We start from the raw sequence: 21,567 nt of genomic DNA on the forward strand, positions 1-21,567 counted from the left end.
ACCCTGGCCTCCACCCTCCCCTACCCCCTGCCCCCAAGTGGAAATGTACAAATAAACCCAGAAGGCACACACCCTGCTGTCCGAGCATCCTCCTGGCCTCTCCCAACAAGCGCTCTCTAGGATTCGGCTCTGGGACACGGCTCTCCACGCCAGCCCGGTCGGCTGTTCCATCGGGCCCCACCAACCGATGACAGGCGTGATGATTCACCTGTGGTTAGAGGCCGGCCCAGCCCGGAAACCCAACTCCCTGCACCCCCAGGGCCATCAGAACTCCACCTTGGGGGTTGGTGGGGGGGGGAGGAAACCAGTCTTTAAAAAAAAAAAAAGGAATGTATATATTTTTTATTAAATACACGTAAATGATTATTTTAAAATCAGGCTAAAAGGGAAGGATGGCCCTTGAGTTATCTGGTGGAATTTACATCATTTTCAGGTGTCCCTTTTCGTATGTGTTTTCAATCACGTGTTTTCGATCACGAATGTTCCATGAAGGGAGGGGCCTGTGATCCGTGTTCAATGAGTACTGACTAACAGGACTCGCATAATTGAGCACACCCGGCACAGCCGCAGTAACTCCACGGGCAGGTGCTATGCTGACCATCTTCAGGGAAGGAAACCAGAGGATGAGGGAGCAGTTGACGAGCCCCAGATGGCTCAGCTGGAAGGACACAGCTGGATTCTGTCACCCACCCCAGGTCCATGGCATCGGAGTCTGCCAGCCCTCCCGCATCCCCTCGGGGTGCTCCCGGCAGCCCTAAGTTCCCCCTCCCCGGGGGTTGGGGCAGTCTAGCCCTTTCAGAAACAGTCCCGCAGAGACCCCCAACACATGGGGCCAGATCCTGGCCTGCTCAGGATGCACTGGCTTTCTAAAGGGTTGGCCCAGGAGCAGAAAAGTAAATGACATCAATAGATCTCACAAAAGATCTTTTATAAATGAGAGGGTTTTTCCTTCCACACCCACTGCCATTTCCATTGAGTTGCTTCCACTGATTCATTAAAAATATGGCTGTATTTTGGCTTGATATGGTGTGCAGTTTGAATCCTTTCCAACAAGCTCTCGGTACCAATGCTGTGTCCAGTTATGTGGAAATCATGGTGAACGTTAAAACCAGCCTGTTCTATCAAGCATGACAGGCTCTTCCACGTAAGGGGACTTCTGTCTACATGCCTGCGTGAGAAAGCTCGGATGGCTCAAGGTACAGGGGGAGACAGGTACCAGCCTTGACTGAGATCATTAAAGACAGCTTCTCCCAGGGGCGCCTGGGTGGCTCAGATGCTTAAGTGTCTTGGCTTCAACAAAGGTCATGATCTCATGGTTCATGGGTTTGAGACCCACGTCAGGCTCCGTGCTGACAGTGCAGAGCCTTCTTGAGACTCTCTCTCTCTCTCTCTCTCTCTCGCTCTCGCTCTCGCTCTCGCTCTCTGCCCCTCCCCCACTCACATGTATGCTAGCTCGCTCGCTCTCTCAAAAGAAATAAACTTAAAAAAAAAAAAAAAGTAGCTTCTCCCAGGCAGGGATAGGCACTCCTCAGAGAGAACGGGAGGGTGTGGTAGAGGAGACAGGAGACCACATGTACCTTTTGATAATTAGCCGGCACCTGGAATTGCAAATAAGTTCTAGAACCATCCTGTTAGAAAAGAAGGATTTAGTAAAGTGCTCTGTTTGAAAAGACTGGAGGGCCGTGACAAGAGTAGTTAATGTTAATGATCCCCCGTTCATTCAACAGTTGTGGGCAGGATGCTTGCAAACAAAACAGACAAGATCCCAGGCCCTCAGGGAGCGGACATTCTAGTGAGGGAAACAGGCAATAAACACATGCAAATAAGACATCTGGTTTGAGGACAATAAACTAGGGATGGAATATAGGGGATTATACTTTTAAATAGAGAAGTCAGGGAAGGTCTCCCTAAAGAGGTGACAAAAGACCTGAAGGAAACAAGGGCATGAGCCATGCAGTTGCTGGAGAAAGCTTATTCGAGGCAGAAGAAATGGAAGTGCAAAGGCCCTGTGAAGCAGGTGTGGCATGCCCAAGGAGCAGTGACGAGGCCTGTGGCAGGGATGGCGTGAGCCCAGGGAGAATAACGAGTGAGCTCAGAGAGGTAGTAAGAAGTCAAGTCTTGTAGAGCCTGGTAGCCCTTCTGGAGATCTCGGGCCTTCATTCTGAGTGAGATGGAAGCCACTGAGGGCTCTGGACAGAGGAGTGACATCATCTGACCCACGTTTTCCGTTTAGTGGTTGCAAGAATAGATGAGGGAGGCAGCCAGGGATGGAAGCAGAGACCCCACCAGGAGAGGCGCTCCGGGCCGGAACCAGGGGTCCAGAGAGATGTTGCAAGAAGTAGCCAGACTCCGGGCATATTTTGAAGGCAGAGCTGATGAGATTTGCTGATTGCTTGGATGTAGGATGTGAAAGAGACACGTCAAGAATGACTCCGAGGTTTCTGGCCTGAGCAACCGAGAGAGACGGGGTCGACTAGACGAAGCAGGTGGGCTATGTGGGGGAGACGTGTGTGTGTGTGTGTGTGTGTGTGTGTGTGTGTGAGGGCTATGTGGGGGAGATGTGTGTGTGTGTGTGTGTGGTGTGTGGTGTGTGAGGGCTATGTGGGGAAGATGTGTGTGTGTGTGTGTGTGTGTGTGTGTGAGAGCATTTGCGTGTTCGTGATATGTGTGGTGTTGGTGTGGTATTGTGTGTGTGTGTGGTGTGTGTATGTGGTACATACATGTTATATGGTGTGGGTTGTATGTGTGTTGTGTGTGTATGGTATTGTGTGTGTACGTGGTGTCATGTATGTGATTGTGTATGTGGTACATTTGTGTTATATGGTGTGGGGTTGTATGTGTGGTGTATGTGTGCGTGCGTGGTATGTGGTGTGTGCATGATGTGTGGTATGTATGTATGTGTGTGTGGCATGGTGTGTGTATTGTGGCGTGTATATGCTATGTGTGTGAGTGGTGTGTGGTGTGTGTGTGTGGTGTGTGAATGGTGTATGGTATGTGAGTGGTGTGTGAGTGGTGTGTGAGTGGTATGTGTGTGGTGTGGTGTGTGTGTGGTGTGTGTGTGTGAATGGTGCGTGTGTGTGTGGTGTGTGTGTGTGGTGAGTGGTGTGTGTGATGTGTGTGTGAGTGGTGTGTGGTGTATGAGTGGTGTGTGTGTGTATGGTGTGTGTGTGAGTGGTGTGTGGTGTGTGAGTGATGTGTGAGTGGTGTGTGTGGTGTGTGTGAGTGGTGAGTGGCGTGTGTGTGGTGTGTGATGTGTGTGTGAGTGATGAGTGGGGTGTGTGTGTGTGTGTGTGTGTGCATGATGTGTGGTATGTATGTATGTGTGTGTGGCATGGTGTGTGTATGTGTGGCGTGTATATGCTATGTGTGTGAGTGGTGTGTGGTGTGTGTGTGTGGTGTGTGAATGGTGTATGGTATGTGAGTGGTGTGTGAGTGGTGTGTGTGTGGTGTGTGTGTGTGGTGAGTGGTGTGTGTGATGTGTGTGTGAGTGGTGTGTGGTGTATGAGTGGTGTGTGTGTGTATGGTGTGTGTGTGAGTGGTGTGTGGTGTGTGAGTGATGTGTGAGTGGTGTGTGTGGTGTGTGTGAGTGGTGAGTGGCGTGTGTGTGGTGTGTGATGTGTGTGTGAGTGATGAGTGGGGTGTGTGTGTGTGTGTGTGTGTGCATGATGTGTGGTATGTATGTATGTGTGTGTGGCATGGTGTGTGTATGTGTGGCGTGTATATGCTATGTGTGTGAGTGGTGTGTGGTGTGTGTGTGTGGTGTGTGAATGGTGTATGGTATGTGAGTGGTGTGTGAGTGGTGTGTGTGTGGTGTGTGTGTGTGTGGTGTGTGTGTGTGAGTGGTACGTGTGTGTGTGGTGTGTGTGTGTGGTGTGTGTGTGTGAGTGGTACGTGTGTGTGTGGTGTGTGTGTGTGTGGTGAGTGGTGTGTGTGATGTGTGTGTGAGTGGTGTGTGGTGTATGAGTGGTGTGTGTGTGTATGGTGTGTGTGTGAGTGGTGTGTGGTGTGTGAGTGATGTGTGAGTGGTGTGTGTGGTGTGTGTGTGAGTGGTGAGTGGTGTGTGTGTGGTGTGTGATGTGTGTGTGAGTGATGAGTGGTGTGTGTGTGTGTGTGTGTGTGTGTCTGTGTGTGTGTGTTGGGGTGGGGACAGGCTCCACAGTCAGGAGACACAGCTGTTAGGAATGGGCAAGGCGATGCCTGCAGATGGCCGGGGGGACGGACTTCGGGTCTGGAACATGAACTTGAAGGTCAGCAGGGAAGTGAGCCTGGCTGGAAGACAGGAGAGAGCGGAAGCCGAGGCCAGGACTCCGCACTGGGAAGAGGTAGTTGAGAAGGAAGGGCAGCCCGTGAAGAGGGGCTTCTTTCTTTAAGACAGAAGACGTAATGACAAGTGATTGAGAAAGATCCAGTAAGGAGGGGACTGATGGGAAAGATCCAGTAAGGAGGGGACTGATGGGAAAGACCCAGTAAGGAGGGGAGAGTTCATTAATGATGCAGGGGAGAAAAGGTGGCAAGGCTGAGTGCCTTGGTCTTTGGAGACTTCGCACCCCCACATGGAGAAGTGGGCTCTGGATGCGAGCACGGACCCAGTCGGGTGTGGACAAGACCCAGACGTCTGGTTTATGGAAAGAACAGAAGGTGTGAAACCAAGCGAGAGGGACGGAGAAATGCGGGTAATGGTCGGACAGCCCACGTGAGGATAACGATCATGAATTCAAAGGGAGACCGTGTCTAACCTGGACGTGTTTTCCTCTGGCCACATTTTGGGTGAACAGGTTCAGCAGTTGAAGAGGTGAAGAGATGGGGTGTAATTTTGCCACATGGCCACAAAGGAACAGAGAGACGGCCAAGGAGTTGAGGGTCTATGTAGGACAGCGATCACGGGCCTGTAATAATTTGACTTTGCGTATCATGTTATTACAAGTCAAAGTTAGAGAATTTTTAGAATTATGTGTGGCCCGTTTCAGAATCTGTTTTATACCAAATATATTCATCATTAACTACATTATCCTTTCCTGAGCCCAGTCTTTGGGCCGATACGTCTACAAAAAGATAGCATTGTTCTCCCTATCAGCGAGATTGGGTTTGGGAGCCTGCGAGGTCTGGGTTTAATCTCCATCTCAAGGCAAACAAACCGGGTGGCCCGGGCAAGTCTCTTAACCTCCGTGTTCCTCCATCTATGAAATAGCACGTCAGTACTTACCTCCCCAGGTGTGTATGGAAAGCACAAAGCACACAGAGGCCTCATGCCCAGTTACGGTCTCTGAGCTCCACATTTTAACAACTTTGGTCTGCAGTCCAGATGTCTCTCGGCAGAAGATATGGACGGAACATGGCGCAACACATGACTCTCGAATCTCTGGATTCAGTTCCCGGGCTGTCTTAGTGCACGTGCATAACCTTTAGCAAGTGAATCATTTGTTCTGTGCTGGTCTGTCCAATGTATCACAGAGCCTCAACTTCCCCCAAAGGCTCCTTTGTCCGGGGAGTCAGGGAATGGAGGAGAAGCTCATGGTCTCCTTGCCCTGCGACCCGCCATACAGAAGACCTTCGTGCAAGGAGACGTGGAAGTCTCTGATGTCCCCTGGTGGCACTGAGTGGTCCTTGTGGGCACATTCGCATCCTGAAGACATAGCTGGAAAAGTGGGCTGGGTGTGTTGGGCGGAGAAGAAGAAAACAAGTTGGTCCAGTTTTACATCAAGCAAAAGGCACGTAAAGGCAGTGACTTTGACAAACCTGTCCCCGTAGCCTTCCTGTCTGAGGCTCAACGTTCAGATGGCACCTAGGAGGGGGTCGGGACCCTTCTGCCGGGCTGGAGCTTCCCACACTGCTCCCTTCTGTCCCCTTTCAGAGAAGGTGCTGTTGCTAATGGCCATCCAGTGGGGGGCGCTCGGGTCTCCCTCCCCTGGGCCTTGTGAAGACTGCTGTCCCAAGCTGTTTACTAATCGCTCCCAGTGAGGACACAGCCTTACAATGACCTCCATGAATGTCGGGGGAGAGGTGGAAGAGGAGGAAAAACCCCAGCAAAGCCTGAAGAGTCTCCATGGCTGTTTTGTTTTTGTTGGGTTTTAATTTTTCTTCTTTAATGTTTATTTATTTTTGAGATAGAGAGACAGAGCGCGAGCAGGGAAGGGGCAGAGAGAGAGGGAGACACAGAATCTGAAACAGGCTCCAGGCTCCGAGCTGTCAGCGCAGATCCCGACGCGGGGCTCAAACTCACAAACCTCCAGACCATGACCTGAGTGGAAGTCAGACGCTTAACCGACTGAACCACCCAGGTGCCCCTTGCTGGGCTTTTTTAAAAAAATGCGTGGTTTGTTTTGAAAATCATCCCCAAATATATATTGAGCCTTCCCTTGAAGCCCAACAATGTGTAGAACGGATGCTGAGGACATACGGAATAATAAAGGACGGTGGACAGTGGGGTTGCAGGGAAGGGCTTCCTGGGAAAACGGGACTATTTGTCTAACCATGAGGGAGAGAGTCTAGGTCAAAGCCTTGCACACATATACCTCTGGGAGCTGGTCAGCTCCTGCTTTGGCCATTTTCACTTGCACCAGAGTCCAGCCTTCACTGTCCGACACAAGAACATCTGGAGTGACTGCATACTTAACTTTATACCCAAATATTTTGACACGGACCAGACATGGCTTATTTCTCACTCACCGCCTCTGGCACCTCTGTGAAGCTGGGTTCATCCTCTCTAGGCGTCGCCTGGTTTACAGGAAGTCGGACCTGGGGCCGAGCCTCCAACATGTCGGCCCAGGGCCGCTGCCCTTCCACACCCAGGAAAGCCCTGCCCAACGCACACACTGTCAGAAGTGGGAGGAAGCCAGCAGAATGCAGCGGAAGCGTGTGGAACAGAACAGCAAGGAGGAAGGGGTCCATCTTTCAGAATTCTGTGCTCCCCAGGGGTGCCTGGGAGGCTCAGTCAGTTAAGCGTCCGACTTGGTCATGATCTCATGGTTCATGGGTTCGAGCCCCACGTCGGGCTCTGTGCTGACAGCCAGCTCAGAGCCTGGAGCCTGCTTCGGATTCTTTGTCTCCCTCTCTCTCTGACCCTTCCCTGCTCACGCTGCCTCCCTCCCTCTCTCCGTCTCTCTCTCTCTCGGAAATAAATAAAACATTAAAAAATATATTAAAAAAAAAAAAGAAGCTGCCATTCAAGGAAGTTTGAAAAAAAATCGCCCAGTCCCCTTTGTGCCCTAGTTCAATTAAATCAGGACCCAGGCACGAGTATTTTTTAAAGCCCCTCGGGTGACTCTAATTGGCAGTCAAGGTCACAAGGTGCCTCACTCTCCTGAGCCCCCGCCTTGAAACCACAAGTAGAGGCAGTGCGTGAACAGGGGCAAGGGCCTTCTCAAGCCCTAAAATCCAGGATTCCGTGGGAAGCTGGCACTTTATGGGCAAAGAAAACAAATTTTGTGAAAATGCTGGGCCAGGAAATATTGCTCTGCAATTCCTAGGCTCCTCTCCCCCAAATGCTCTGGGGAAGCAGAGCTGGTCAGTCAGCCCATCAAGTGGGAGATTCTTACCAATGAGCTTTTTAGGAAATGTCCTTTACATTGAAGATGTTTCATTTTTATCACTTCCAAGAGAAAACCTTCTAAAATGCTTATGCAGTTCGCTACTTCTTTAACCACAGTACACTGGACATCCCTGGACTCTTAGCTGATGGCTCCCAGGGCACCATTATCAAGAAGGAGAGCGGTCATGTACAGTGATGCAATTTGTGCACTGCACAACTCCAGTGGGTGCTAGTTAGCTTGAAACCTCTTGGATTTTTACAGTTAGTTACCCTGTTTCCTGGCAGGTCACTATCAAGTGTCTTGAAGAAGAGGTACGGACCTTCTTTTATTCGCAGGCAGCAGGGTTAGCAAGCATTTCTGCGCAGTGCCCGGTACAAGGTGGGGCTGTGGGGTGAACGGGGCTGTCTTGGGTCCTACCCGAGACCATCCTGGAGACCTGGAATTGATAACGATTATTCCCATACCCTGTCACAGTCTGTCTTCTCCTTCACCTGCCCTCTGTCAGTTCCTCATTCTGCTACCCACTCCACCAAGCAGCTCACCCAGGTACCACTTCCAAATGCACTATCTCCAAAGAACAACATTGGCAAGTCATCAGCTGTATATCAAATGCATCTCTGGGGCAGTTCCTGGGGGAAGCCCTAAGCTTGGCTGCACACACCCCTAGGGCCAAGTGTCAGGGGCTGGTGGCAGCTCTCTGCCTTTCCTTTGTCACCTGTGTTCAGAGTCTTGGCAGCTCTATTTCAGATGGCTGGGGAATAGCCAGAAGTCTGACCCTCCGATTAAGTGTTGTCACTTCGAAAAAAATTTTTTTTTGATTTAAAAAGGGGCACCCAGGGGTGCCTGGGTGGCTTAGTCAGTTAAGCGTCCGACTTTCGCTTAGGTCATGATCTCGTGGTTCGTGGGTTTGAGCCCCGCGCCNAATTTTTAAAAAAATAAAAAGGGGCACCTGGGTGGCTCAGTCGGTTAAGTGTCTGACTTCGGCTCAGGTCATGTAGCTCCCTCTCTCTCTGACCCTCCCTTGCTCACGCTGTCTCTCTCTCTCTCAGAAATAAATTTTTTAAAAAATGTTGTCACTAAACATAAACCCACGTTTCATACCGACAAAGGGAACGGTGTTATTAGAGAACTCATTTGTTGAATTGGGGTGGGGGTGGGGGAGCATGGAGGGCTGTCCGCTCATTTCTGTTCTGTTTTATTTTGTTGCACCTAAATTCCCTATCCTATACATATCCCTAGACCTACATATTTCTCAAAACTTTCTGGGATGATTCTGAGGAGCAGCCAGGTTTGAAATCACGGGTCTGAAAGAGTAACGTCAGACACGCCTGGGAGCCCTCTGAGATGCGCCAGAGTCAACTGTCCCCTCTCCCTGCTCCGTGTCCGCCACCACTTGGAGTCAGTCACTTTCAAGACCGGCCGGCCCACCTCCAGGTCAGCCACGGGGGAGAAGGCCAAGTGTACACAGCAGCCTCTCGAGCTAACTCTTGTCTCTTGCAGCCACGCTCTTTCCTGCCGCGCATCGGCCAAAGAGGTCCTCATCCCTGCCACTGAACCCCGTCCTGCAGAGCTCCCTGGAGGAAGTAGAACTGCTCTACGAGGTAGGCAGACAGGAAAGTGGTCAACTCAAGTCACGCAAGAGGCACTGCGCCTTCTCTATGATGTTTGGCAAAGGGACCAAGGTCCCTGAAAATGAGTGGCCAATGTTGTCATAGGGCCTGGTCTGGACTAATCTGTGGATTCATCGAATCCTTCCCACCTGAAAGTAAGGTATTCCTCGTATACCTCCCCCCGCACCCCACCGCCGCTTCCCACATGATGGTATCAGTCGAGGCAAAAGTCGAGATTTCCGTTTGGCCCAGAGGTGCCACGACAGCACCTGAGCTACAGAGTAGAGCAGCGCCCCCCAGCCAAGGCTCAGCGGTCCTCAGGCAGAGCCACCCCGGTGGTCTCCGTAGAGCCGTGTCTACACGCTTCTGACAGTCTGGGGCCACCGTGAAGGCTCTCTTCCTCTGCCTCGCTCACCTTTGCTGCTAAAACCCCACTCCTCCTCCAGACCATAGGTAAACCCTCCCCCCAAGGCTGCTTAGACTCCTCAGTGGGGAAATTCCAGGAGCACCATCAGCTGTGTGACCTTGCACATGCCACCATTGTTCTCTGGGGCTGAAGCTCCTCAACCGTTACATGGGGAAGCACAATGATCTCCAAAATCTCCCTCCTCCCTTGACGTCCTCCTACATCCGCCACGTACCAGAACTGTCTGGTTAAGAAAGAGACGGCTTACCTTAGCCAAGCAGCTGAGCTGGCGCGGGGGAGGAGGGAGAGATTTCAGATCCTGCCACGGGGATCAGACTCAGCCAAGCCTTGAACTTGGGAGTCACGTGAACAGATCTGCTCTGGAAAGACAGCAGAGAACAGGATGGAGGGTGGATTAGAGCCTGGGGGAGTCACAGACAGAGAAGGAAGTTAGAATTCAGAGTCCAAGAGGTATTTACTAGGTTCCTAATATGAGCCTGGCCCTGAGCAGGGGATGCATGTGGCCCACCCCACCCTACACTTACAGAACAGGTGCGAAATGAGAACAAATCTCTCATTAATCCCCACTTAATGCCTAGTACTATTCCCTGCATCCTTCAGATTCAGCTTCTGGTTTTAAATTGCCCAAAACAGTCGGCTCATGCTTTAGAAGATCTTTGGTGGGTGGGAGGGAGAAAGGGGTTGGTCTAGGACACTTGTAACAATAAGTCAGTCACTTAGCCAGTGTGTACCAGGCACAGTGTCAGACGTTGCCCATATTCGTCTTACCTATTTCTCGCAATCTCCCAGGGAAGTATTGTTGTTACTAATCATTTCACAGAGGAGGAAAATGAGGCTCAGAGAAGTTAGGTGACTCATCCAGGGTCACCCAGCTAGTGGGAAAGTCAGAAGTGGAACCCAGTTCTCCTGGGTTCCAAAGCTCTCTCCTCGGTCATCTCCCTAAATGAACGCACGTGATAATGAATACAATCGTGTCCCCAACGAAGCCCGAATGCTTCATGTTTTTCCACGTCCATGTCTCTCTCCAGTTCCTGCTAGCTGAACTTGACATCAGCCCTGACCTGCAGATCTCCATCAAGGACGAGGAGCTCTCCTCGCTTAGGAAAGCCTCTGACTTCCGCATCATCTGCAATGACGTGATCCCCAAGCACATCCCGGACATCCGCCGGCTGAGCGCCAGCCTCTCCAGCAACCCTGGTGTCCTCAAGAAAGAGGACTTTGAAAGAACAGCACTGACCCTGGCCTACACGGCCTACCGCACAGCCCTGTCCCAAGGGCATCAGAAGGACATCTGGGCCCAATCCCTCCTTAGCCTCTTCCAGGCCCTGAGGCACGACTTGATGCGGTCCTCAGGCCCCGGAGTGTCTCCCTGAGGGACCGGCCCACGCCAGGACCACGGAGCAGGGCCCAGCACACACATTAATCCAAACACTCTTCATCCTCTACTCCATTTACAGAGCCCAGCAACAAAGCGCATGCCACCAGCTCAGAGTAGCAGAGATCAAATAAGTCACCCCACGCCCTTTGCCCCCTTGTAGTTTCCTGACATGCACATCTGATCACACTCTGTGACCAGGGCTGGAAGAAAGGGCTAGAGCGGTCATTCAAGATGCCTCCAAAGGCCACAAGATTTGCCTGGTGACATGCAGAAGTCTGAGATATCACTCAGCCCTTCATCACTGAGGGGCTGCCAAAAGCACCCTAGGGTGAAGACAGAGCAGAGGAGACAGCACAGAGGTTTGGGCATGGCAGGAAGCTGGGGGACAGAGATCAGGGCGTGAGGCCGAAGGAACCTCATTCCAAAGGTTCTACACAGTAAGATACTTAAACCAAAAACCTAGAGCTAAAGCCAAATAAATACATTGGTAGCCAAAGGTCTACTTCTCAACTTTTCCAAACGTCACCAAGAAGAATCAGTTAGAAAATCAGTAACATTAGGGCCTATCTGTCTTGTCTCTTCTCTGAAAGCTTATCTAATACAGAGGAGAAGCATGAAGGGGTCTCACAGAGAAGCCGCAAACAGACCTTGTCTTCCGAACAGAGAAAACCAGCAGATGCAGAGAGGGTCACCCTATGAAGAGGTGGCATCAATATCCATGCCTGTCTATCTGGCTGCTAAAATTAGCTAGCATCATCAGAGAATCAAGTGCCCCCCCAAAAAATGTTTCTTTTAGACAACAGGACTTACCCTTTCAAATGCCAGAACTTTTGTTTTAGCAATATTGACTGGCTATCTTTTTAAACTGTATGTACAAGCCATCTTGAGCTTTTATTTAGTGTCTTTGAAACATTCTGATGAAGGAATTGGATTATCTTACTTCTAAGATTGCTCAACTTCTGAAAGTTCCATGATCACTGAACCAGCCGTGAAATATTACAGGGAGGACCCGGGGACCTAAGGGGTTTGCCAGACTATTTGCACCAATCCCAGAAGGCCCCCCAGGCTTTGCTAATTCTGTCTGGTGTGCGTTCTGCTGCCTTCTGCACTGTGAGACTGTAAGAGTGCACTCTTCTTTCTTTCCAACATAACTTGCCCTTTGCAATGTGTCTGATTTTGGCTGCTACCAACTAAATAACAAAGCGGTGAGGCTTGTCATAATTCTGTGTTAAATCGTAGTTAGTCGGTGAAGATCCCTGCGAACAGAACGCACTGGGCTCTCATATGGATTCCTCACCGGGTCTCTAGATTGACAGCTGGGTTGTGGAGGCTAACATTGCAAGAGGTCTAATCTTTGAATGAGTGAGAACTTATCCAGCTAAATCTGAATCTGACACGGGTATTTAACAATTGTCATTTGATGATGGCCTAAAGTTGGTCTGCACTTTTTAAAAACGTTGAGTAAGTGACTGCTTTGCAGTTGCATAATCCTTTTGGGAGAAGTAGTGGGATGTAGGAAGAAGGTATTCATCATCAGAGAAAAACACAGCATGGAAAAAATCCTGATGTTCTTGGGCTCAGAAGATCAATGACTGTCAGTCTGTCTGGTTCTCATTTCCTGATTATACCGCTCTTTTACATCCCTCAAATGCAGTCTCTGCTGTATGCTTTGGTTTAAGTTTTCTCTTTCTAATATTACACGTTCTCTTGGACATGGTTTGTGTCTCTTCTGCTTTCTCTTTGGGCCCAATTTTGATTATCTTTGTATCCACTTCTTGAGGCACCTCCCAGTCTCTTTCAGTTGACTTACGCTCGCTCTAGCTCTGTCTGCCTGTACACTGATGCTCACTGTCCTCAGCCCCTTTTGGGGATCACTGTCTGACCAAAACAAAGGTCAAAGTACAGGGCTGAGATTTCCCAGAAGGCAGATTAGCCTCACGGCTGCCTTCACTATTTGTACTTTGCCTGGATGTGGGGTGGGGAGAAGGTTAGCAGAGACCTCAATCCTTTGACATTGTGCAATACATACCCTGACATCAGAGTCTTGCATCCCATCCCGGGGCTCCACCCCCATCAGGATGGATCTAGGAGCCTTTTTTTTTTTTTTTAAATCACTGGATAGAAAGACCACCTTGGTTGTCCCTCTCTGTCATGTTATGATATTCATGGCTATTCCTAGTAGTAGGAGATTCATGCATGGGAGGAAGGTTCCCAGGACCAGCGATAACCTGGAAGTCCATTCACCCTGTAGCAAAATTAAAGGCACTTTGGTACCTGTAAATTGAGGTACGTATTTATGTGGCAATCAAGGACTGAAAAAAAAAAAAAAGAAACAAGAAGGGCATGACCTTTTTAAAGACAAATGAAAATTTCATTTTCAGTAATTCGAGGACGCTATTAAATACCATTTGGGGCTGAACACAAATTAATTGTTTACCACAAGAAACTTTATAACAATAACCTCACTTACGTGCAAGGTCAAAGAGACCGCTCACCAGCACCACCAGAGACCGACTCGACTCTGCTCGGCGAACAGTGAAACAGTACATTGGATGGAAAAAGACTGTCCCATTTTGCCTCATTAATGCCACACTGTAACACCACATCACAGCCAGATCACATTTTGTAACATTTACACGTAGAAAGAATACTGTGTGGGGCGTGGTGTCTGTAGCAGAAATTTGCCTGTAACTTATGGGACTGATTCTGCCATTTCTATACTGCTGGGAACTTTTAGGATCTAAAAATTCTGGAAGCTTCTTCTAGCGTCGGTAAATCCTCGGGGTTACCTCTGCTGTCACTCAAGAGACACTGAGAAACATCTGTATGGCTGAAACCCCCATTCCCCTGTCATCTCTCCTTGAATCGAAAAGAGCATCACCTCACTGGTAAATCAGTCAGAAGATATTTCCACCAGTGAACAGATCTAAAATGAAATACTTGTTAAATGTCTTTACATGGCGCCCCCTAGTTTCCCAACCCATTTCAATGTCTCCCATTTTTTTTTATTGTGGCAAAAACACATAACGTGAAATGTTCCATCTGAGTGTTTCAGTGTGTTAGCTGTAAGTACATTGTGCTACGACAGATCTCTAGAACTTTTCATTTTGCAAAAACGATACCTCTGGAACAATAACTCCCCTCTCTCCTCTCCCCGCCAGTGTCTGGCAACTGCCTTTCTACTTTCTGTTTCTAACAGTTTGACTACTTTAGATACCTCATATAAGTGAAATCCGCCTTATGTTTCTTAAATGTAATATCCTGGAAAATGTTTTCTTCATCTGTAAAATGGATAGAGTCCTGAAGGAGAGCTACTGGCCTTACTGTGTTGCTCACCTTCCCTAATTTTATTTAACAATTATTCCTTATGGTGTAATAAAAATGTCATGATCGAGTTTACGAGGCTCAATGCAATCTTTGTTATGTCAGATTATCTCGCCAGGGAATGCGAAGGGGTCCATGGGTTAAAAGTGGATGTTGATTTCCACAGCTGTTTATTATGATTCAGCCTCTTTAATATTTGCCACCCAAACGTCATGCACATGGTATTGCCTTTCTGAGTTACAAGTTCATCACAAGAGTGAGGCCCGAATGTAATATATATGGTAGCCAGTTTTTAACATGCATTTAAAGAGATAGGTCCTCATTGCCCATCCTACAATGGCAAGAGAACCTCAGAAGGAGCCTGGGCTATCCGAAATTGCACCTGCCTTAGAAGTCAAGAAGAATTGGTTTTCTGGGGTCGCTCCCCCAATCATTTTACATTTAGCCTGGGGATCATTTCCAACGGGTCTATTGCTGCTGACCATAGAATCTCATTCTCGCATTCTGTGAGTTAAGGGAAACGTGGGTAACCTTATCCACATGTCCTTTCTGAGAAAAGAGGCTGACAACTTCTCCTGATCTCCAAGCAGCAGAAATTCCGGAGTGCAACAGCTGCTAGGGCCCTGACCCTGAACTCCTCAACTTCTTCCCTGCCTTCCCACCTCCTTGCGTACCAGCCAAAGGAAGTTTTCTGCTTCTTTCCTTTCTTTCTTTCTTTTTTTTTTTTTCTTCTGGTAATGAGCCTCAAAGAGGAGTATGTGAACACCTACTCTGGCCAGAAAGACCGCTGACATCTGGGCATCAAGAGCCTTGAAAAGGAGACTGTCATCTAGACTTATCCAGAGATAAGTCTATTCCCATTCTCCCTAAAAAGGTCTGCGATCTTTCCTATAGGCTAACACCCTCTGCTGATCCAGATGATTCATACTCACTCCGATGCTGAAGCAAATGATCTTTGTCACCAGGGATACCTGAAAGGCGCAATGTTGTACACTCTGTGCGGGCAAATTTCCCCAGAATGATTATTTCGTATTCTCCCTGCCACCAAACACATCTTCCCAAGGACCCGGTTAGTAAGTGCCCCCTCACCCCCACCCAGGGATCAGCTCTGCGTAAGTGGGATGATGTTTACCATGATGACCATCACTCGGGCCCCCAGGATGTTTGAGAAACAAAAATAAGCTCTGCAAGTTTGCCTGAGTTCTGCGGACTCAGCAGGCCCCTGCTGGGACCAATCAAGAGCCGCCTTTGGAAGAGATACGGCCGCATTCTTTCCAAGGTGCTGATTGGCTTTGAGGGATGGGCGGGGCTGCTGCCTCCTGTCCGGCTTCCCATAGGTGAAGGCAAGCTAAGGTGGGTCCCCAGCAAGATTTTGTCCCTGGAAGATAGGCAAAGTCCTGGGGATTTTTTCTTTCCCCTGCTCAGGAGGCCCAGGCTCAAGCAAATTATAAGTGGGAAACCCATTGGAAGGAAAGAAATTTGAACCGACTTAAGGTGCCAGAGAGAGGAGCAGCCCTCTCTGAAGTCTGCATCTGCCGCTGACAAACTTGGGGGGCTTGCGTCCAGGGAGGGGGGTTCAGCAAGCACAGGCAGGGGAGAGACCGGTCCTCCCCAAACAGGCCATCAGAGAGGGGGGAAAGTGATGGAGGGGACCACTCTGTGCGCTCGGTGTTTTTAATTTTTTTAAAAGCCTTTCGATGATTTCTCCAAGGCTAAGCAGCAGCCCCAGAAGTGTGGTCTTGACTGGGTAGGGGGGCCTTTTGCGGAGCCCTAGAATGAAGCTACTCTAGCAGTGGCCACGCGAAGGGGTGGGGGCCCCAGGATGCCTCGGCTCATCGTCCTGCATCGCTCCCCTTCTGCCGGGCGCCAAACTATGCTCACCAGTCCCACCTAAACAAGGAGGCGAGGAGCCCAGCCTTTTGTGCAAACAGGAGCTGTAACTGCCCTCCTTTTCTGCCCCAAGACAAGAGAGGGCTCTTGGAAGCCGCGAAGGCTCTGAGAAGTCTGTTCCGGACCGAGCGGTCGCCGGAGGCCCCTGGCGGCGCGCCCGGGCGCGGAGCTCCGCGATGGGCCTGCTCCAGGGCCTCCTCCGGGCGAGGAACCTGCTGCTCGTCATCTTCGTGCCGCTGATGCTGCTGCCTCTGCCCGTGCTCCACCCCAGCAGCGTGAGTACTGTCCCCTCCTGTCCCTGCCGGCCATGCGCCCGGCGCCGGGGCGGGGGCGCGAGGGATGGGGTGCCGCGCGCCTCTCCACAGGCTTTTCTCCAGGGCTCAAGGCTTGCACGTGTCTTTCTGGGGAGGCTCAAATGCTTTCGGCGCCCCAACTGCCGCTTTCGGCCCCGGCCGCGTGGCCCCCCAGCCCGGGTGAGTTTGGAGGGGCGGCCGAGCCGGCTGATGGGGGCTACACCACCACCCCGCCGCCTGAACCGGCCGTAGGGGACCCACTCTGTGCCCGTACGGAGAAGGACACGGTGCTGGGCCTGCATTTGCCCGGGGTCACATGTGACCCTCTTTCCTGTGAGGGAGTCGGAGAGAGGGAGGCCCCCCCGTAAGGACCCTTGGGGGGGGCGGGGAGGATGGTCAGGGAGGGGGTTGCCCGTGGGACTGGGGCTGGCGTGTCGCTGTGGGGGCTCCTCCCCACCCACCCACGGTCTGTGGCTGGCCACCCTGGCTTCTGATAACCACACTTTGAAATGCAATCGCTCAAGTTCCCTCTGAACTTTACATTCAAAGCTGAGCTTGGCACGTTGCCCCAGTGCCATGCCTATGGCCCTTTGAGTATTTGCATCCGCTGTGTTTTCTCTGTGCTCTTGAAGAGGAGGCATTCAATGACGCCATAAAAAAGAAATACGGAAGCCCCCAACTCTAGACCCTGACCTGATTTTTGACAGGGTTTGCATGAGCAGAGATGCTGAAAGCTTTGGCTCTGCCTTTGGCTTGCTTCTCAGACCATTGTTGGTCTCCTTTCCCTTTCTGTCTCCCTCCTCTTCCTCCCCCTCCTCCTCTCCCTCCTCCTTCTCCCCCTCTTCCTCTCCTCCTTTCAGGGGCTTTACCCCTCCTCCTGCCGCCACTACCCTTAAGACTTTGGGGAAAATAAGCTAAGAGAGGTTAATCGTGTTTGTGGGAGGGGGAGAGATTTTCCAAGCAGCTCCCTGAGTAACTTGGTAACCGACATTGAGTTATAAAGTTAAATAGAGGGGATTAGAATGGCTCGTCTTAAAAACAAACTGGCTTAAATCTTTACTAGAATAAATACCCCAGAGTGCCAGGGAGACGCTGATTAACACCAGGCTGGGATTAGCAGACAGTGATTGCTGCTGACAGTGTCCCTACGTTTACACCAGTCAATTCTCTGATCTGTCCAAATGACCTGATTTTCTTTCTTTCTTTCCTTCTTCTTATTTTTTTTTTTCTTCTTGGTTTGTAGTTGTTGTTTTTGCTCAATATCAGGGTGCACTGAAGGGAGCGTTAACCAAAGACACATCGCCCTCTTCCCCATGGCAGTATCAGACTCCTCTGTGGCCCCCCCGAGTCAGCCCCGTGTTTGGGGTCCACGAGTCTAGGGCGTGGCATTGCCTACATTTCATTCTGGGGCCCTGGCTTTGAGTTTCTGAGTCACCAAGGACAGTAAGAAGCATCCACAAGAAGAAAAAAATAAGTTATTGAAGTAAGCAAAACAGTCTACAAATTCGACGGAAGACAGGTGCTATCTAAAAGAGGAAGGGCAGCCGGGCTCTGTTTGGATCCATAAGGAATTTTCGAAGAGAATTTTTAAAGCTGGACTTACTGAGGCCAAAAGATGCGGCCCTTTCCTGACCTGGTCCCTTCTGTCAAACTGAGTCGGTGACATTTGGGGGCCAGATAATTCTGTCTTGTGGGGAGGGGCTGTCCTGTGATTGTGGGGTATTCAGCAGCCCCCCGGGTCTTTCCCCATTAGATGCCAGCAGCACACACTGCCCACCCCATGATGGCCACAAATGCTTCCAGATATTACCCAGTACCCCTGGGGCTGGTGGGGTGGGGGTGCAAAAGAAAGTCGACATAACACTACCTCAGGGCTTCCCGGCCAGCGCACATGGGTTAGCGGAAGGTGGGTATTTTGACTCCCCTGGGGACAGCTAGCTGGAGCCCCGAGTGGCCAATGCCTTCTGAGCCGGACAAAGCGTGCTTGCCGCTTACCCAGTTTGCCCTGCAAAGATGATTTCTCTGCGTGTCACCGTGTCAACAAGAGTTCTGCTCTTCTTCTACCAGGACATAAGAGCATCTTGAGGTGGCCGGTGCCCGCAGCGAGCACAAACCAACACGTAGAACGTCTCTGACCCATTCTTTCTCCTGTGTATTAAACTTTTTAGGTTCTGATATTTAATCCTCAGTATTCCTAAATGGGCCTGTCTGCTCTGGGTTGGAGCTGAGAGACATGGCCTGGCCAGGGGCTCCTGGCCTGCTGTTCTGATGTTTCTTCAAAGTGACAAGCCACAGCTACGTTTTAGGAAGGATTAGAAGGACCTTCCCTTTCTTCCTGCCCAGCTCTCTAAAGCCCAGGGGCCCAGACTCAGTTTACCACGTTACAGAAAAGAAGGGCATGGGCAGTGGGGTGGGGGTGGGGAGTCTGTCCATAAGTTAGCCCTGCTTCAGGGTCCCTGGTGGGACAAAGGTCCCGCCCAAGCCCCAGGCTAAACTGCAGAATGGCCTCACCGTCATTTATGACAGCAAATAAACAGACCTCAAGCCCCTTCCAGTGAAGCTGGAATGGAACATCAGTGAGGTGATCGAACAGCATGGAAAAGGAACGGATGCAAACGTCAGTTGGTGGCAGAGTCAGGAAACATCCAATGTGGGGAAATGCCACTTCGGAGGCTTTGAGCTCCCTGCTTTATTTATAAAAGGAAGCAAAAAAGAGCCAGCAACGCTATCCTTTGAAGGCACTGCCTGAATACTCATCAACGCATACATACCTGTGGACTAGTGGCAGCAATAAGGGATCGAGGGTTTCCAGAGTATTCTCTCTGATAGGTAGCTAAGAAAAACCTGATAGTCAACCAAGGAACCCAGTGCAGCTCAACCAATATTAAAATGGCTACCTGCCAGACCTTGGCCGGATGTGGAATCCCAGGATTCCTATAATCAAACCTCATAAGAGTATTTGGGGTTATCTAAATATCAGCTTGCCCATTGAATTTTGAGAAGGTTCAGAAGGAGCAAAAGGAAGTTTATGTAAACTCCATGGCTGGAGTGGGTGAAAAATATTTAAAGTCCCTCTGGAGACCTTCTCTTGGCCATTCTTCTGCTCTGAGGAAAGTCCAGGGAAAAAAATGGTGATGGTAGATTATCCTGTTCCTTATAATGCCGGATGAAGGGGCACCTGGATGGCTCAGACAGTTAAACATCCGACTCTGGATTTCAGCTCAGGTCTTGATCTCGGGGTCACAGTTTTGGCTCTGTGTGGGGCATGGAGCCTACTTGAAAAAAATTCTGGATGAAGGTGGCTTGCTGACTTCCTCCAAGCCAACCCATTCTAATTCCTAAATTTACCTTGGCTTACCCAAATCCTCCTAATTCAAACTAAAATGGTGCCTGGTAGAAAGCTTTTTCTGTCTATCATTCTTTCTCTCCGTCTGTCCCCCTGCGGCCCCTTCCCCCCACCCACCTTAATTTGCGACTCTGTAATGACAAGAAAGACTGAAGATTCTCAGTGAGGGACAGATATTCTGTCTTCTTTATCTTCAGCTGAGTTAAGACTGTTCTGTTTCTCAGAAAAGAGATGAAAACAAGTGGGCTCAAGTGGGGTAAAGGGCTTTGAACGTCTTTAGGTAGTTTTGTTTCTGCAACAAAGGGGGTATGTCTCTAAATTGCATTATTTTCCAATGGAGCCCTCCACCACCCCCAGCACCCCCCTTACTGATTCTGTTGTCTTATCAGTGACTTCCAAACATTTTAACTTCTCTCTGATCTTTTGGCCCCAGAGGAAATCTCAGCGGGAGCTACAGTCAACACCTGTTGGGCCCAGTTCCCATTTCCCAAACCCCAAGACAGTAATCCATGCATATCAGGAGGGAGCAAGGTCCTATCCAGCCAAGCTGGGTTAATCACTCCTGACGCCCCTCACTGATCATGGCGACCTTTTGTAACTTTTGTGCAAGAGTTTGAGGAGGCTTGTTCTGAATCCAAGGGAGAGATAAACAGAACAAGATTTGTCAGGTTTCTTGACCACCCGCCAGCCTCAGGGCACGTCAGACCGGAGCCCAGATGGTTTAGAACTATGTATAAATTGAAGAACACACAGCCAGCTTGGACCTTCTACACAGTGGCCCTCCAGGTCCATTGTTGGGGCCCTTGGATAGTGACCTCTCCCAAGAGTAAGCCAGCGACTTTTCTCAGCACCCTTAATCAGCATCATTCTGAGTAACCAGAATTACTAGAGGCTGAAGTTAAGGAGGGCCCATTGTTGATACAATGTGGTGCTTTTTTATTCTGTGCACCCAGATGTTGTACAGCCAGCAAAGGGAGGGGGTTGGGAAAAACTCCGGTAAATTTCCAGCCCTTCCCTTCCAGGTAGACAGCACTTTTTATTCCCTATGACTCATGGCTGCTTCTCTGGGCGTCAGGCAGGTGGAATGAAGTCCCAGAGCAACGAGAACCAGATATTGGCCAGGGCAATGGTTCTCCCCCCGGGACAGATTTCCCCACCCCCACCCCGAGGGACATTTAGCAATGTCTAAAGACATTTTTGGTTGTCCGAATGGGGAGGTGCTACTGACATCCAGTGGGTAGAGGCCAGGAATGCTAAACGTCTTAATGCACAGGGCAGCCCCCTACAGCAAGGAATTATCCAGCCCCCAAATGGGCCAGTCTCAGAGCTCACATATGAACTGGTTACACAAACTGATGCCTACTTTCAACACCCCCAAAAACATCTGCGCCCAATCAACTCGACACCAAATTACCGTGCTCCATGTTAAAGCTGTGAACTCCAACTTTAAGGGGTTTGATCTCGGGTCTGGACACTACAGTAAATTGGGGTCCCCAACCTGCACAGTTTCAAGAACGGGCAGAGCTGGGACATGGTAAGTCTGGCGGCCACCCTGCTGCAAACCACGTGCCAGGCCCTGGTCCACCCAAGGAGCAGCCATTACTTCACACACCAAAGTGTGGGCCCTGCCACGTATCTACCACAGGCCCCTTCCAAGGCCGGCTCTGCACACCCCAGGGCCCTGCCCTGGCGCCCATGTTTGAGTCTGGGTACGAGCTGCCTCCGCCCGGGGTCTTGTTTGGATTCTCAGCAGCAGTGGCCGTCCCTGTG

At 50.3% G+C, this 21,567-nt stretch overlaps 2 protein-coding genes across 4 annotated transcripts in view; both read left to right on the plus strand.

Moving 5' to 3' along the window:
* Positions 1-14,338, plus strand: part of FAM180A (family with sequence similarity 180 member A) — a 16,738-nt gene extending 2,400 nt beyond the window's left edge. Inside the window, exons 2-3 of the mRNA XM_077770794.1 lie at positions 9,030-9,130; positions 10,595-14,338. Of these exons, the coding sequence (XP_077626920.1) occupies positions 9,030-9,130; positions 10,595-10,939 (446 nt within the window). The 3' untranslated portion in view covers positions 10,940-14,338. The remainder of the gene's footprint in view (positions 1-9,029; positions 9,131-10,594) is intronic.
* A 1,265-nt stretch (positions 14,339-15,603) lies between these two features.
* Positions 15,604-21,567, plus strand: part of SLC13A4 (solute carrier family 13 member 4) — a 44,544-nt gene continuing 38,580 nt past the window's right edge. Inside the window, exons 1-2 of one of the 3 annotated variants that reach the window (XM_077770666.1) lie at positions 15,604-15,621; positions 16,232-16,433. In XM_077770666.1, coding sequence (XP_077626792.1) covers positions 16,335-16,433 — 99 coding nt within the window. In that variant the 5' untranslated portion in view covers positions 15,604-15,621; positions 16,232-16,334. Of the gene's footprint in view, positions 15,622-15,655; positions 16,434-21,567 lie in introns of those variants that run through there. The other 2 variants (XM_077770665.1, XR_013336730.1) reach the window with 2 other exon arrangements.

The sequence above is a fragment of the Crocuta crocuta genome, unplaced genomic scaffold (genome assembly GCF_008692635.1).
Source record: "Crocuta crocuta isolate KB4526 unplaced genomic scaffold, BGI_CrCroc_1.0 scaffold266, whole genome shotgun sequence".
Taxonomy (NCBI): Eukaryota; Metazoa; Chordata; class Mammalia; order Carnivora; family Hyaenidae; genus Crocuta; species Crocuta crocuta.